General features: G+C 32.9%; 2 protein-coding genes across 2 annotated transcripts; one reads left to right on the top strand and one right to left on the bottom strand.

Annotated features, from left to right (window-relative positions):
• Positions 1 to 7684: 7684 nt before the first annotated feature.
• On the top strand, positions 7685 to 10462 carry LOC111410172 (tubulin alpha chain-like). Its single transcript, XM_023040402.1, has 4 exons — positions 7685 to 7911; positions 8806 to 9040; positions 9147 to 9517; positions 9608 to 10462. The coding sequence occupies exons 1-4, from the start codon at positions 7819 to 7821 to the stop codon at positions 10259 to 10261; spliced, it is 1353 nt and encodes a 450-aa protein (XP_022896170.1). The 5' UTR covers positions 7685 to 7818; the 3' UTR covers positions 10262 to 10462.
• Positions 10463 to 11614: 1152 nt separating this feature from the next.
• Positions 11615 to 11944, bottom strand: LOC111411233 (agamous-like MADS-box protein AGL62). The gene has a single exon (XM_023041786.1). It carries the CDS (start codon positions 11942 to 11944, stop codon positions 11615 to 11617), a length of 330 nt encoding a protein of 109 aa, XP_022897554.1.
• Positions 11945 to 18703: the final 6759 nt, after the last annotated feature.

Raw genomic sequence — 18703 nt, forward strand, 5'->3', positions numbered from 1 at the left:
ATATATATATATATATATATTAAAATTCAAAAAATGCATTATGTTATTATTTTATTTATTTAAAATATTTAATATAATATTAAAAATTGACAAACACATAATTACGCATATGCTTCGCATAGATACGCATATGCTTGTAATGTTTGATCCTCCACCGAAATGTATTGCCACGCATTATGCATTTTAAAAACTTGATATATTCTATGAATTTTATCTCACACCCGAAACTACTTCCTCGCTTTACTCTTCTCAAAAAAGGTTATCGTTCCCATGAATCTTGATCTATCTCTTGGCATTGATAGCGATTGATGGAATTCCTACTCTCATTTATTTGGGAGGCTTTTCAATTTTCTTTATCTGCCGTGAAAAGAATTCGAAATACGTATATCTCACTCTTGCAATGACTCGCCGGTCACTTGGTCTTCTAAAATGTTTGACCCATCTTTTTGTACTTGTGAAAAGTTTAGAAATCCATTGAATTTTTTAACCTTTGACATATATTATGCTTGGGGATTGGGATGGCTCATGTCCACATTACCTTCTAAAGTGTCTTAACACCCTACTTTTTTTTTTTTTTAACTCTCTTCGTTCAATACAAGTGTATAAACCCATCAAATTGGGTTTACTACTGGCAACATTTTGTACAACACCAACAATCAAGTTACAAACATAATTCATAATTATGTAGAAATCACAAACCATATCCAATATGTATGCAGCAAATTAAAAATTAGCACACAACATTTCCTTGAAAAATAGAAATTGTCGTACTTGGATGCAAAAACTTGTCAACATTTATTTCTTTGAATTCACAAGTCCTATCTTCATCAATTCTTCCAATTTTTCCTATTCCTACACTGTAACTCACCTCCACCGCGGCCTCTATCGCTGGCTTTTTCGATACAATATTCCCCTCAAAATCCACCGCGTTAATCTTTGCGCCACCAACATGTCTTGCAGAAGCTAATCGAGCACGGCCCCAGGAATACTCGTCGTTACTTCTCTTTGATGATCTCAAATTGAAGTTTTTGGGCAGCTGAAACACTTGAGGAGCAGTAGAGTTCATAATGCTGCCTTGATCAATTCTTCCAGCGCATTCGAACATGCTTTTAGTGTAGAAATCTCTTGTCATGGTTAGAATTCTTATGGGGGTTTTTATGTAGTAAACAAATTTGTTTTGCTTTTTGGCTTTGGTTTTGCCCATTTTTGTACGAAAATGATTACACTCGAAAAATAGCAATATGATGAATTGATGATACTTAATTTATATATAAAGTAGTGGTAGGGTAATTAGACGGCAAGGATTGGCTCAAATTCATTATAACCGATGATTAACAAGAATACAAGTAGGCAGATTGTGCTTTATGGAGTTGCAAACAGACAGGGCAATGATTACAAAGTAATAATATTATGATATGGGTTTGTCTCTTTTTGGCTGCATAATTGTGTGGGAATTTTGTTAGAATCTTTTTTTCTTTTTAATGAAAATGCTAGTCAGTTCGACTTAAAAATTAGAACTTAAACCATTTAACGACAATTTCTTTTTTATTCTTTTCTTATTTTCGATCTCTAAATATGGTTGAAATTCAAAGCGTCAACATATCTCGCATATACTGTTCACTTGAAACGCACGCATTAGGAGCGCAAGCAGGGATGAAGCCAGGGGTATAAAGATTTATTTTTATTTTTATTCTTTATCCCGTTTATGTATACAAGATTGCTATATTGAAGAAAAAAAAAATCCATTAGAGAAAAACGAATTTATATTAAAATATTTTCCTCTTACAAAACTAATTGGACTTGCCCCCTCCCACTGCCCTAATAAGACATGGCTCAATGGCTTTAGAGTAGCGGTAATGATGTGGCCATTTTTCTTAACTGACAGCCACATAACTTGTCACGAAGGTAGAGACGTAACAATTACCAACAAAATCTTCAAATGCATGTCAATTTTTTTATTTTTTTTCATAAATAAAATTCTTGGCTAATTTTGTTAATGCCCCGTTTCGTTGGAGACAAATTTTGAATTAGACGGCAAAGAGAATAAAAGGGTGCATATTTCATGTGTTTTGGACTTGTTAAAATACTCCATAATGCATGTATGATAGTTAGTTGTCTCCTTTCGGCTACATTTACATGGGGATTGTGTTACAATCGAAGCTTTTTATGTCTGTTTATTTACGATGTTAACAATGAACAGTCTAAGTTATTAAAAGTAAATAAATTTATTCATTTAAACTTTATTCTCATTATATTATTAATTCTTTACGTACAGTTCACATTTATTTTTCTGAAATTTTCAAAAATATTTCTTACCTTTTGACATCAAAATTTTATTATTTTTGGAATTCGAAATTCTGGAATTTTCCTTCCAATAGCAACCAAGCAATTAATTACATTAAGCAAGGAAAACACATTTTCTCGTCCCATAAAATGGAAATAATCTATTTTTAGTCTAATTAATTTAAATTCAAGAAAGTGAACGGCCGATTGAAATAAAAATCTAGGAGCTAAAAGTTATAAATTACCAGCCTGTCTGTTTTGTTGAGTTCATTCAGATTGAATTTAAAACAAGATTTTGCCCAGTCTGGCGTAAATTAAAATTAAATATTTAGTAAATTTTTTATAAAAGTTGATGAAATATATAATTAAAAAGTTATAAATCCCATAAAATATGTTGTTAAAATTAATTTTTCATTATAATGTATATTAAAATCAAGACTTTAATCTCTATTATAAGAACTTGATGAATTTTTGGATAAAGTCGTAAAGGTCAATCTTATTAAGATTAGTAGTTCAAATTTTTTTGCTTTTCCTTTTTTTCATATTTATAATTCATATTGAAATGCGTTTTCTATTTGATTGTATCGAAAGGTTCAATGAAAATTTTTGGCGGTATAAGGATCAAATGGTGTAACTCATTTGTTGGTTTCTTGAAGGATTGAAAGCATCACTCTTGTTTTTCAATTGGCCTACATTAGGGGGTTGGGCATTATTTTTAGATACGGGCCATGAAAATTCATAGGACGAAGCTCTTTTTCTCGAGTCTTACTTTTAGCATGCTTTGCAAGATGTCGTTTTATTTGAGAACATCTCGTTTGGTAGGGATTAAAATAAGTTTTTTAATAGATTTTGATAAAAGTCGAAGAAATGTGTGGTTAAAAAGTTATGGGTTCCATAAAATATGTTGTTAAAATTATTATTAACTTTGATTTATATTAAAATCTCGATTATAATTCTCACAAAACAGGGGGCATAATGTGAGACTATTCGTTCAAACTTTTTGACTTAACATGTCGAGTGTTGAATTTCTATTTAAAAAGTTAATTTCACTAATATTGTGTTTGTATTTTTATTATAAGTTTATTTCAATTTTCAATGGAGATATAAGATATTTTTGTTGGAAATATAGTGTTTGTCTTGGAGATTTAGCCCTCGAAAAGTTAATGATGAATGTTGAGACTCTTTCAAACGAACGAATATTTTCTTTTTGCTATTGCTAATCCAGTTCAAATGTATTTCACGTTCTTATCACCGTATCCTATGTGATAATATTGATAAATGAAATTCGATAATTTTTTATCGATAAAAAAAAGTCTTATAACATTTAAATCTATAGCCTTAAATTTTATTGACACTTGAACCTCTATTAACGAATTTTGTAAAATAAAATATATTAAAATGTCACGTGTCATGGATATTATTATACACCCTCTATAATTGCACCTTATTTTTCTAAGGGAGTCACTATTTTTATTCAACGTTTCTACATATTTATCCCACTCTAAAATGTTTATATTACAATTTTTTTTTAAATGCTATATTCATTTCATTTACATTTCAATTTTCAACATTACTCTTATATTAGTTTTAATTGAAACAATGCCATCAACATTACTTTGTTTCAATTAGAGTTAGAAATAATTATGTTAATCAATAATAAATAGTTTTCCTCAGACCCATAATTCGGATACTTTAGATCTTTTTATTAATTTAATATGTTTTAGTTAAAAATATAAATTGTCTATAAGTATTTAATGAGAATAAATATTAGTGGATGATTTTAGAATGACAGATTTTATTCGTGAAAGTATCTCAAAATCTTGGGATAAATTAATAAATGAATTTTCAATCTTATCTCACCTTCCAAATCTCAATAATTTGACCACATTTTCATCAAAATCACAGCCTCATAATCAATTTCATAATTTCATAGTCATTGTATATTCATCAATTATATTGTGTTACCTGAGTTATATTTCTTCATTAGATGAATCATCTTTTCGGCCAATGTTCCAGGACATTTTGAGAGCAATTGTTTTTGATAATTTATGAAAAAAATATTTCCATGTGTAGATTTCACTTCTTTGTGATTATTTCTTGTGTAGAATATAATCAAAATGTGACATTAGGGTAATTTGTGAAAATTAATCTTGTTATAACCTTTTAAGTCTGTAACTAGATTACGTTTACTTGATTAATTATACGTGAAGACGTTATTTATTTATTGATGTGATAATTTTGACTTACTATTTTTTACTTTTTGTATTTTTGTAGCGATGAGCTATATTAACGTATGATTGTTATATGGAGTCCATAAATCAATAATTCTAGTGAAAGGATTGAAATTACATCGAACTTGTTTATGGTAATATTAGAATTGGAGTTAGATTGTTGAGAGGTCTAGGATGAGACAATGCCTCCAGTCAAGATATCGAGACAAAAGTTGTTATTTGATTGTGACCTATAAATTTGTGTGACTGTGAGTTCAATTCACTTAAATGTGACTATCCATAAATGATGTATTATGTGCATATGAAAAATACGAAAAAAGTTGTCTATTATTGGAGGATGAGCATTTCGTACATTAAATTGTGACCAATTGTTATGAGTGTGACCTAATATGTTTTGTGATTATGATGTAAGGCGTTGCTTGAATGTGACTTATACGTTTGTGTGATTGTAATCTCAGTTCATGTAAATATGAATAATTATAGTTTATGTAGAATGTCTACTTGAAGAATATGAACAAATCATTTGACATTGAAAATTATCAATTCATACATAAAATTGCGACTGTAATTTTTACTTTCTGACCAAATGTTATGAATGTGACTATGATCTATTAATTTAGTACCTATTTGTTGTGGTTGTGATTCAAACTATTTGCAATAAATTGTGATTGTGACTTACTGTGATGTTAGAATGTGACTTAGTCAAAAATTTCGTGGAAGATGAAGTTCGTTGAAGAGTTCGAAGATATAGTGGAACCACTCTGGACTTGGAGAAGGATATCTGCTTTGTTCACAAAACGGAGCTTGCAATTCAAAAATAGTTCTCCACATCCTTGGTCCGTTCTTATCTAGCAAACAGAAAATATATACACAAAACAAATATAGAATAGACCCCACAGCAGGGTGGGAGGGTGGGTTTTTTGAATTATTTTATACACTGACACTCACCTAAATGTGAGATTTCAGTAGGTTTTCTATGAAAACATTTTTTGTACACATGAAAAATTTATGGACGGAACAATCTGCATGTTTCTTGGTCCAAGACAATCTCATTTCCATTCTTTGAATCCATTATAATATTTCCCCCTTACAACTTTTGATCTTATTTTGTTGTTTTAGCTACATCCTGCTTTGATCGTCGTTCTCCTTTTTACAATATTCACACTATTGTAAGTTGTAACGGGAACAAAATAATTATCATTTTCCATTTCCCTATTTTGAGTTCATCAAATTATGAGTTGATGCAAATTACACGGGGTGCAAAGGCATCGTGTTCAACGAAGACTTACAGTCAATGTTCATTGACTTATCAAGTTGATGACTTGGTGTTAATGTATCACTGAATAAAAAGATAAGAAAAGATTATTGAGTTACTAACATTTCAATTCTGATTATTTTTTACATATTTATTGATACGAAATACTTGTGTAAGTCACGTTCAACTTCAAATTATATACACCTTTAAGTTTACACACACTCTAGATACACAATACATTATGTTTTGTAGCTAAAATCTTACAAAATTGTTTCCTTAAACATTGCGACTGATACTTGTTTTATATAACAGAACTTAATTGATAAATTACTCCATATCTTGTAAAAGGCTCTTCCAAAAAAAATCAATGTAAATGATGATGGCATTTTTCTAGCAAATGCTAATAACATACATTGGTTGTTCTCCACCAACCGATGATGACGTGCAACCTAATATTAGAAAAAATGCCCACGAGATTATTCCCACAAACCTGATACCAAACTAGGATCAACTAAATTTACATATTATCGAATTTTCTTCAATTTTGCACCTTGTGAATTGAGATGTTTGCAAGTATGCATATTCACATGTGATAATGTTCTTGAACTGCAACTAAGCCTCGATTAAATATCTAACTCAAACAATCATCTCGAATTAATATAATATAGATTAGTAAGACTCATTTATTTAAACGTAACATTAAAAACCAACAACCTCCTACAACTTCAAGAATTGAGAATGTAGCCTCTCGAGGCACAGCTCAACTAGTGGATCAATCAACATTTGTCTTGCTTCCAGTGGTAGGGTGGAGGTTCGAATCTTGGTTGGAACCTGCGGCCAGATTTATTTGGTATGGAGCAATCACTTTGGAAGAGGATCTCTTGTGCGCAGAATTGTACAGGCGGTGGGGGAACCTGTGATTCAGTTGAGGCATAACCCGCGATTTACCCCTTCCAAGGTTCTAGGGGCGAGGTTTTTGGAGGTCCAGAATTTAGTTTAGTGTAAGTTGGGATACCGGATATAAAAAAAAAAAAAAAAAGAAGAATTGAGAATGTAAATCTGTATTGTGTAAGAATAGAAGTTGGGGAGTTAAATGTTAAAAATAAAAATTAGCACACCAAAGTACAAATGAGAAAAAATTGAAAACCACATATGCAATTTCGATGAAACTTTTCTACGTGTAAAGCTAAAGTGCCTGCAAACTTCCTATTATTTTCAGGTAAGGAGGGGCCCACAGATGCTTAAATCCTACGGATAGGATCACCAAATATTTAGATCTGAGGTCGGGCGGCAAATATGTAACCATTGTTAACAAATTATTAATGGACCAAACCCAATTAATAGGAATATTTCACCTTTGGTAATCCAACTTACAGGGTTATTTCGTGTTGGTTACCTAAGTTCATTTTTGTTTTAATTTAACAACTCAACTTATATTATTATCTCAATTTGATCGTCCAACTTATTTTTTTTATTCAATTCATTTATATTTCTTTCAAAAGATGATGGAATTTGTGACATGGACAACAAAATTCATGATCGAACTAGTGGAAATTGTGACCTAAATGGATCCAATTTTTGCACACATTTCGTTTGCCAACGAAGATGAAGACTAAAAAATAGCAAGATATTTGTATTTTTTTAATTATCCAATAGAATAGAAAATTACGTTACCAAATATCCGGCCAGGTTACAGATTTTTCTGGTAAACGCAATTGTCTAATAAAAATAATTATAAATTAAACGATCAAATTAAAACAAATAAAAGTTAAATGACCTGCGTGAAAGTAATTCGTAAATTAACTGTTCTTTCCCCTAATTAATAACTTTATACCTAACCCAGCCTTTCCCTCTCAGCCGTCCGTTCAATTACAAAATACTAACCATGGTTAACACCCTTTATTGTATCTCTCCCGTTATAAAATCCAAGCCTCAACTCCGTTTCTCTCCATTCAAAGGGCGTCTTGATAAACGCCGCTGTAATTTTCCTCTATTTTCTCTCCAAATTTTCCTTTTCCGTAGCATTCTTCGTTTCCATTTCCATCGAAAATGAGAGAGTGCATATCTGTTCACATTGGCCAGGCTGGTATCCAGGTTGGAAATGCTTGCTGGGAACTTTATTGCCTCGAGCATGGCATTCAGGTGATTTTTCGCCCTGTTCTCGTTGGACCTGTCGTCATTAACCGTTCATTTGTACGTCTATAACATGTGTATGTGTTATTCGGAAATTTTGTATATTGTTGATATGAGAGGTTTCAATGCTGTGTTTCACGTGTTTATCATTTTTATGTGTTGTTTTGAATTTTTTTTTCATTGATACGTGAGATTTCGATATGTAATTGTGCTGTGTTTATTTTTCTAATTTCTTTATTAAATCTGCATGTTTCAATAGATCATCGCTACATTCATCATAGATACGTATGTGCAATGTTTATTAGGTATATTTTTATGCATACGAGTGTTCTATAGTTTAAAACTTTTGATTAAACGCTCTGTAAATTCGGAATGTACGAATTTAAGATTTGATTTGATGCCCTCTATCCTGTAAATTGCTATCCGATGGAGGCCTAGCGTAGATATGTCCAGTAAAATATGTTATTCCTTAAATTTATTACAAAAATTTCCCAGTGGTATTGATTTATGCTATATTTTGCCGGAGGGAAAATATTTTATTTACAATAATCCCTCATTTTCAAATAGTAACAGACAGATTCTTGTTTTAATATGCTTTGGATAAATGATTTGGGATTCCCTATTAATTTTAATTAGTTTTGTCATAGAATTTGCATGAAAGGAAACACATTTCATTGCAACTGTGAAACAGTAGCGCTTTGAATAAGTGCAAATTTAGGTTCTTGTTATATAAAATGTCAATACAAATCTGTTTTTCTCTTATCCTGATTACTTGATCAGCATTTATCTTTTTCTGTTAGATTTTTGGATTTGAAGCATATTTCTTGAATCAAATACAGTATTTTGTTTCAATTCAATAAAATTCTATGCATTTGATTCCTACATTTTCTTTCTCTTGTATAGCCTGATGGCCAGATGCCAAGTGACAAGACCGTTGGAGGAGGTGATGATGCCTTTAACACTTTCTTTAGTGAAACTGGTGCTGGAAAGCACGTCCCACGAGCTGTCTTCGTGGATCTTGAACCTACGGTCATTGATGAAGTGAGGACTGGAACATACCGTCAGCTCTTCCACCCTGAACAGCTCATCAGTGGCAAGGAAGATGCTGCCAACAACTTTGCCCGTGGCCACTACACAAGTAATCAACTTTTTTGGGTTGCTTCTAGTTAACTTATTGTAATTGAGTAGCTTGTACTTTACCAATTAATTCTAACAAAAGAGATTTTTGTTTTTTTTTTGGGCAGTCGGTAAAGAGATTGTTGACCTTTGTTTGGACCGTGTCAGAAAGCTTGCTGACAATTGCACTGGTCTGCAAGGGTTCCTTGTGTTCAATGCCGTTGGTGGAGGCACTGGTTCTGGTTTGGGTTCCTTGCTCCTAGAGCGACTGTCTGTTGACTATGGCAAGAAGTCAAAGCTTGGCTTCACTGTCTACCCTTCTCCTCAAGTTTCTACATCTGTTGTTGAGCCCTACAATAGTGTCCTCTCCACCCACTCCCTGCTTGAACATACTGATGTTGCTATTCTTCTCGACAACGAGGCCATTTATGACATCTGCAGGCGCTCTCTTGACATTGAGAGACCCACCTACACTAATCTTAACCGCCTTGTCTCTCAGGTGCTGTTGCACTCTTATACTGCAATGGGTGTTTATAAAATCAGCCTTCAATTTGATTTTCTTTCTATTGAACATTCTTATTGGTTGCAGGTTATCTCTTCCTTGACTGCATCACTGAGGTTTGACGGTGCTCTTAATGTGGATGTTACTGAATTCCAAACCAACTTGGTCCCTTACCCGAGAATCCATTTCATGCTTTCTTCATACGCCCCTGTTATCTCGGCCGAGAAAGCATACCATGAGCAGCTCTCTGTTGCTGAAATCACAAATAGTGCTTTCGAGCCCTCATCCATGATGGCCAAGTGTGATCCGCGCCATGGAAAATACATGGCGTGTTGTTTGATGTACCGTGGTGATGTTGTGCCTAAGGATGTTAATGCGGCTGTTGCCACCATCAAGACTAAGCGTACCATCCAATTTGTCGACTGGTGCCCCACTGGTTTCAAGTGCGGTATTAACTACCAGCCCCCTACTGTTGTGCCTGGAGGTGATCTTGCCAGGGTACAGAGAGCCGTTTGCATGATTTCCAACTCAACAAGTGTAGCTGAGGTGTTTTCTCGCATTGACCATAAATTTGACCTTATGTATGCCAAGCGAGCTTTCGTTCATTGGTATGTCGGTGAGGGAATGGAGGAAGGTGAATTCTCTGAAGCACGAGAGGACCTTGCTGCACTTGAGAAGGACTATGAGGAGGTAGGAGCCGAGGGAAATGATGAGGATGGTGATGAAGGGGACGAGTACTGAGGTATTTACCTTTGTTATATTGAGATTCAACATGTTGTGTTGGATGTGTCATGTGTGAATGGTTAACTGTACTTTGTTGTTTTTGTTTTAATTCCCTTCTCCTTGTACTTTCTGTTGAACTACGTTTTATTGCCGTTGGTCTTGAATCCAGATAATATCACTTATGGTAACTAATTTGGATATAGATTTATTTGTCCCATAGATGCACTTTCCATATCTTTATCACAAATCAATGTCTAGATTATGAAGTTCATTCACAGGATAATTTTTACAATTAATCTAGTGGTACATAATGGGGTGTACCTAAAGGTGTACACCCTCCTCACATGGGGTGCGGGATCCACCTGAATAAGTGTTTTTTATTTGAGTGGATCCCACACACCCCGTACACGCTTAGGTACACCTCTATGCACCACCGTAATTTTTAACAGCTAGATTGCTATATATCTAGCCAATTTGGGAAACATGATTAAAAAAGTTGAAACAAAGTTAAAAATTTCCATTTTTCAACATAGAAAATAAAAAAGTTCATAAATAAATGAATATTTTTAATAGTTACTGTATTTAAGTTCTTAACAAAACATGCTAAAATAACTCCAATCAAACTCAAGTTAATATGCGTAATACTAACAACAAAGTAAGCTCAAAAGTGTGAAAATTGATTGAACTAAGGAGACCTAATGAAACCAACACACATGCTTATCAATCAGTACTTTCACTTCAAAACCTGTGCTCCTTAGCAATCATAACATTCATGTAATATTCCTCGTTAATAAGTTCAAAAATATTGAATATTTAGCCTAATAATCTAGAGTTGTAAAATGAGTAAAAACATAGAATGAACGAACATATTCAAATATGGATTGTAGATTTCTATAACATTCCATTATAATTAAATTGATGGCAAACTAATAACTCCAGTTAACATAAGTATGAACAAAAATGACGAAATCAACATGGTTCTACAGGGAAAACAACTCAACTAATCAAAAGAAACCATGAAGTTTAACGTTGTTAAACTGTAATTTGTACAAAGTTAAGAATATACTTCCACGATTGGATTCCACCATGTAATCCCCGAGGTGGGGCGGCTCTTATTAATGAACAAGACGTCTCTATTTCCATGTTCAAAATCTTGAACAGCTCTTCTGTTATTAACAATGAAGAAGAAGGCTCTGCTTTTGTTTTCAAATTCTTCAACTTCTCCTCCAACGCCACCTTGAACATCTCAAGCTCATCCAGTTCAAGGTTTTCAACATCCATGTCCCACAAAAACCAACCACATCATTCACCCCCTCCTGTTGGCGCCTCTTCTTCTCCTCCAGCTCTATAGAAACCTTCGAATAATCCCTCTTAATCTGGCGTTTTGTTGTAGTTTTTCGCAGACCCATCATATGTAATTTCATTCTTGATCCGAGCAATTATGGAATTCACGCTGGAGTGCCCAAAAGTAAAGACGCGTTTGCCGGTCAAGGATTGTACGACAATGGCGACTTCAGTGCCGGTCAGAACACAGATTTTGACAATGGCGACTTCAGTGCCGGTCAGAACACAGATTTTGCTCTCTTTCTTGAAAAGACTGACTCGACGTTTGGAAAAAGTCACTTGCCTGTTGCTCAATTTTTTTATTTTCTTCATTTCAATCTTCCTTCTACTCTGCGTTTTCTTCTCCATGATCACCATCTTTTTACAAGTAGAGAGAGAGAGAGAGAGAGAGAGAGAGAGAGAGAGAGAGAGAGAGAGAGAGAGAGAGAGAGAGAGAGAGAGAGAGAGAGAGAGAGAGAGAGAGAGAGAGAGAGAGAGAGAGAGAGAGAGAGAGAGAGAGAGAGAGAGAGAGAGAGAGAGAGAGAGAGAGAGAGAGAGAATTCAAGTTTTTTTCTAGTGTGTATTGTTTGAAAATAAGAGAGTAAAGATTTGCAAAAGATGTTGTGCAATAGATGGAGAGTAAAGATTTGCAAAAGATGTTGTGCAATAGATGTACATATTTATAGGGTTCATTTTCAGGGCTTGGATCTAAAAGTATTAAGGTAAGAAATCAAATTAACCAGCTGTATAGCTATTAATTGCAGCATATTTATGGTAATAAACATTATTCAAACGACTTGCAATGGCTTGTCTTGGTTTTATTTCCTTCCATTGTTTGGTAAAGTGCCATTTTCTTCCAGTTTTCTAATGGCTGAAGCCTCCTCTCTCTCTCAAGCATACAAATTCTTGAATTTATGGCTTTTCCCTTTGCTATCTTTATTTGTATATTTAAATATTTTCATTTTTTTTGTAAGATTAGTTTGAATTTTAGGATATGATGCACCGATACGGACACGTGTGTCCGACACGATATGTGTCGGATATGTCGACTCGTGATTATAAAAAAAAAGTACCAACACTACACATCGTCGACATGTTTATAAAATTCTTCATTTATATAGTTTAAATTTAGTTTTATACTTATTATTAGTTTTTTTCGTTAAAATCTTTTAAATATGAGTGTCCTTATTTGTTATTTACTAATAACTTTGATTTAAAATATATAAATAGTTATAATAAGAAAAGAAATGATTATTGCAGAGTGTTCAAAAAGTGTCGGCATCGACACGCTACCCTAGTTAGAATGTACGTGCTACATAGATTTTAGGTATTTTGATTAAAATGGAGACAAATATTTCACCATAGGGATGATGGGGTTCCAATGACTATTGGCCTACGAAACGACAGTGAAGCTTTGTTATGTATTTCATTTTATTGACAAAAAATTAATGGTTTGAACTTGCAAAAACTCGTATCCGGTTCCTAATTGAACTTAACGATTTCTTTTCATCGGATATTTACCCTATTATGGGATTGAATTTTTGTCCGATTTTCAATTTCCCCCTCGATCGATCCAGTTCGATTTTCATTATAGTGGATAAAATCCCTTAGCCCCTCTTTTATGTAGTTTAAAAAATGATAAAATTTTAAATAAAAGTTAATAATTTATTTTAATAACATATTTTATGAAATTTACAACTTTATTAATTTTTAATCACATATTTGATCATCTTTTATCAAAATTTACTAAAAATTTACATAATTTTATTTGAAAGTGTAAAAATTCAAATGCATCCCATCACTAATCGTAAATTGCCATTCCCAGTTGAGTTGAAAACATAAATATGAAGAGACATTTAAGAGAGTATCTTTGGCAATATTTCTTTAAGAAAAAAAATCATTTGAATAATGTTTTATTACCATAAATATGTTGCAAATAATAGCTATACAGCTGGTAATTTTGAATTTCTTACCATAATACTTTAGTTCCAAACCCCTGAAATTAACCCTATAAATATGTACGTTTATGGCACCATATTTTCGCAAATCTTTACTCCTTTATTTTCACACTGTACGCACTAGAAAAACTCGAATTTTCTCTTTACCTGCGAAAAGATGGTGATTATAGAGAAGAAAATGCTGGGTAGAATGAAGATTGAAATGAAGAAAATAGAAAAATTGAAATGAAGAAAGCGAGCGAAATTTATGTTTTGATCAGCGCTGAAGTCGTCATTATCATACAATCCTTGACCGAAAAATGCTTACTTACTTTTGGGCAGTCCAGCATGGATTTCATAATTGCTCGGTTCGAGAATGGAATTACATCCAATGGGTCTGTGAAAACTATGCCAAAACTCCAGATTTCAAGATATAGTATTTTGGGGTTTCTGCAGAGTTGGAGGCGGAGATGTTCAAAGTGGCCTTGGAGGAATTGAATTTGAAAACGGAAGCAGAACCTTCTTCTTCGTTAATAACAGAGGAGTTCAAGATTTTGAACACGAAAGCGGAGACTTCTTCTTGTTCTTTAATAAGAGCCGCAACAACCCCCAGGAATCAGGGGTTGGAATCCAACCATGAAAGCATATTGTTAAGTTTGTACAAATTACAGTTTAACAATGTTAAACTTCATTGTTTGTTTTGATTAGTTGAGATGTTTTCCTAGTAGATTCATGTTAATTTTGTTCTTATTCTAGACTCTAATAGTATGTTAATAGGAATTGTTATTAGTTTCCATTGATTTGATTATAATGAGAAATTTGCTATCCAATGGTTACAGAAATTTACAACTTCCAATTTTCAGTGACTTGTCAATATTAATTCCACAAAATCAATAGAATTGATATGCATGCACAACTCATCTCTAGTCCATAGGATCTAGGTTTATCTCAAGAAAATGTATAAACATCGGATATTTGCAACCATCACACGACAAAAAAAATGAGGCGCTGAGGAAAAAATATTGCTAAGAGCTTAACCACCTAAGCGGCATGCTTCTGGGAGTTTGAATTTCCTCCCGATCTCGAATCTTGTTTTCTAGAATTGTCAAAAATTGGAGTTATTCAAATTTCGATGAGCGGTTCATTGGGTGTACACAATATTGAGGAACTAGGCTGCAGACACAAAAGTCATTTTTTTTTTTTTTTTTTTTTTTTTTTTTTTTATAGAGGTTACAGTAGCCAGAATAATTTTGGGTATTTTCTTGCAAATCGCAATACTAAGCTCTTATCACCGTGTATTTGGATCACCACAAAGACCTGTTACAAGTATGTATGGGTAGGTTTACATGATTTATCGATAAAGACAGACATGATTAGGGCACTAAGAGCACTGATAAAATTTGGCAAAGTAAACAAGACAATAAGTGCATATTTGTTAGGAAGAATTGTATATCATTGGGCACTATGATTTGTTGGAGTTATTCAAATTTCGATGAGCGGTTCATTGGGTGTACACAATATTGAGGAACTAGGCTGCAGAAAAAAAAGTCTTTTTTTTTTTTTTTTTTTTTTATGTTTTTTCATAGACGCAATATGATATAGAGAAGGAAAAATATTGAAATAAGAGCACATGTTATTTGGTTTAATTAAGGTTTCCTAGGCTTATTGACTCCCTAAAGCAGCCCTATGATCTCTTTAAGTAACTTACAGTTGATCAACCATCTTAAAATGAAATAAATACTACTTCACGGACATAGATATATGTACTGACATTTCAACTCTAACATAAAGGCAATTCAAGTAATGGTTGGTGCCTGGAACCCATGAGCCAGGAATTGCAAATGCATCTGTGAGAAATGTTTAAAGGCTGTGTTTGGAGGGATCATCTGTCCATTTGCATGCTGCTGTCTAATAAAGCTACCACTTGATTAGTGAATGAGTGGAAGTGAAACAAAGCCATATGAAATTGATGGCTTGTAGGAAATTATACAGGAAAGTACATCTAACCTAATATCCTTCATCAAGTCGAGCCTCACATGCCAATGCCGCAAACTGCCAAACTCGACTCTGCTTTCATAAATGGCTAGGCTACTTCATCTACTGGTTGCAATGTGTCAAATTTGAAGTTTGCATGCCCAAATGTTTCAACATGAGAATTGAAAGTTCCTGAATTTCTTTTGATAATTCCTTTTTCGTCCTTGATGGGATATGGTTGGCATTCATCCTGCCAGTTCAAAGAAAAGTTAGCTTATTCTTCATTCAGCTGGTCTTACTAGTTCAACTTATTCTTTAGACATTGCTAAACCATGGAAATTTAGTCTGAATTGAATACGAATATTTTCTATAATCAATTCACTAGAATAATACGGATTCGTCCCCATGCTCGAATGCTTCTTTCACTTTAGTTTTAATCGTAGAGAGATGGAATTTCCACAATGAATGAAAAATATTTGTAACGTTATACAACTCATTTGAACAATTAAAGTGACTATTCTTTAGTAAGATCTTTCACAAAATCAATCTGGATCAACTTGTTACCTTACTACAGTAATACCCTGAACTAGTTGATGGAATTGGACAAACTCAATTATCAGTAAATAATTTTCCAACTATATCTATGACTCTACCTATTTATTATGGACAAACTCAATTATCAGTATATTTGTTCGAGTAATTTTTTCTACGAACTGCCCTAACTTGAGAAGAATAAATCTTGAAGTTCAAATTTATAACACATTAATTAGTAAATTTGTTCAAAAAGCATTTTCCAATTATATCTAAGACTCTACCTATTTATAACGGACAAACTCAATTATTAGTAAATTTGTTCAAGTAATTTTTTTCCTCACCAATTGCCCTAACTTGTGAAGAATAAATCTTGAAGTTCTAATATATAACACATTAATTTTTCGTTATGGGAAGAGTGTGGATTTAATTGAAATAATTTTGCTTCAGATGAAGGGGATGAGTACTGAGGTGTTTATCTTCGTTCTATCGAGATTCAATATGTTTGGTTGGATGTTTCACGTGTGAATGGTTAACGGTACTTTGTTGTTGATTTACTTCCCTTGTCCCGTTGTATTTTCTTTAGAACTATGCTTTATTGGCAGTGGTCTTGAATCCAGATAATATTACTTATGGTAATTAATTTGAATATAGATTTATTCGTCTCATAAATGCACTTTCAATTTCCCGATCACAAAATCAATGTATAGGTTATAAAGTTCATTCACAGGATAATTTTTAACAACTATTTAATTGCTATGTATCTAACCAATTCGGCAAACATGATTAAAAAAAGTCAAAATGAAGTTGAAATTTTCCATTTTCCAACATCGAAAACAAAAGATTTCCTAAATAAATGAAAAGTAATGCTACGTAGCCCACTAATATATTTGGATCCTTTACAATTATAAGTTTTTCAAAGATAATTTATGACAATGAATGAAGCAACCCATCCCATCAATTTATGGTGAATTTTTCTTCAAAAAATCATTTGTCCTCCATTAAATTATAAAGTTTTTTCTTTTTAAAAAAAAAAAATAAATAAAATCAACAAGACATCATTGAATAACTATATAACAGGCCCACATCAGGGGTAAAAGTGTCTTTAAAGAAAGCAAGGTGAGAGTACATTTTATAAATGAGGCTTTAGTGTAATACGATATGTCAACATCCTACAATGAACATATTCTTTTAGCACAAATATTTTTGGTAAATGTGTTTGCAAAGTATCATATTCTAAAAATTAGGTGATTTTTGAAAGAAAACGAAATAGGGATTTAATACTTTATTACTTATTAGTACTTAAAATATCTAAAGAATAAAAGCATCTGGATAAAACCCTCAACCCCTATTTGATGTTGCTAAAAAATTGATAAAATTTTATCAAAATTTACCAAAAAGTTATATCAAACACGAGATAATTATTTGAAAGGGTAAAAATTGAAATTCGTCCCATTATTAATTACCCCTAAATTGCCATTTCCAGTCGAGATGAAAACATACATGTGAGGAGACCTTTAACAAAGCATCTCTAGCAATATTTGCTTACGAAAAAAAGTCTTTTATTACCATGAATATGCTGCAAATAATAGCTATACAGCTGGTTAATTTGAATTTCTTACCATAATACTATAGTTCCAAACCCCTGAAATTCCGTGTAAATATGTACATTTATTGCACCATATCTTTTGTAAATCTTTACTCTCTAATTTTCACGCAGTATGCACTAGAAAAATTTGAATTCTCTCTCTCTCTCTCTCTGCTTGTGAAAATATGGTGATGATGGAGAAAAACTTGTGAAAATATGGTGATGATGGAGAAAAAAACGCTGGGTGGAAGGAAGATTGAAATGAAGAAAATTGAAAAATTGAGCAACAGGTAAGTGATTTTTTCCAAACGTCGAGACGGTCTTTTCAAGAAAGCGAGTGAAATCTGTGTTCTAACTGGCACTGAACTCACCATTATCGTATAATCCTTGATCGAAAAACACGTCTTTGCTTTTGGGTACTCCAGCGTGGACTCCGTAATTGCTCGGTTTGAGAATGGAATTACTTCTGATAGGTTAGTGAAAAACTACACCAAAACGCCATATTTTAAGAGGGATTATTCTGAGGTTTCTACGGAGTTGGAGGCAGAGAAGAGAATCTAGTGATGGGGTGAATGATGGTGGTGGGTTTTGTTGGGACGTGGATGTTGAAAACCTTGAATTATTTGAGATGTTTTCCCAATAGATTCATGTTGATTTTGTTAGTTTTGTTCATACTCTAGACTCTAATAGTATATTAACTAGAGTTATTAAATTTCGATTGGATTGATTATAATGGAATGTTATAGAAACCTGCAATCCAATGATTCTAGATATTTTTTACATCTTAAACCAGATTTTATGTTAAAATTTCATTTTGAGCAGTGGGTTGGAGAGTTAGAATTGGTTGGGGACCGACTTCGATGTGAAGAATAGGTCGAAGATCCATATTTGAATATGTTTATTCTTCCTATTCTTTTTACTCATTTTACACCTCTAGATTTTTGAGCTTCATATTCAATATGTTTGAACTTATTAACAAACGTAATGACTGCTAAAGATCGAAGGTTTTGAGGAAAATAATACTGATGAGAAAATAACCACCTAAGCATTGTAATAGAAGTTAGTTCAAATTCCTAAACTTACAGCCAATAAAATTGCGATTTACAA

This window comes from Olea europaea, chromosome 15 (genome assembly GCF_002742605.1).
Source record: "Olea europaea var. sylvestris chromosome 15, O_europaea_v1, whole genome shotgun sequence".
In the NCBI taxonomy this organism is placed as follows: Eukaryota; Viridiplantae; Streptophyta; class Magnoliopsida; order Lamiales; family Oleaceae; genus Olea; species Olea europaea.

Excerpts from the sequence above, each read along its gene's own strand:
- LOC111410172 (XM_023040402.1), top strand. The coding sequence starts at position 7,819 with ATGAGAGAGTGCATATCTGTTCACATTGGCCAGGCTGGTATCCAGGTT. Across the intron at positions 7,912-8,805 it reads GCCTCGAGCATGGCATTCAG|CCTGATGGCCAGATGCCAAG; the intron begins GTGATTTTTCGC and ends TCTCTTGTATAG. Across the intron at positions 9,518-9,607 it reads TTAACCGCCTTGTCTCTCAG|GTTATCTCTTCCTTGACTGC; the intron begins GTGCTGTTGCAC and ends TATTGGTTGCAG.
- LOC111411233 (XM_023041786.1), bottom strand. The coding sequence starts at position 11,944 with ATGGTGATCATGGAGAAGAAAACGCAGAGTAGAAGGAAGATTGAAATG.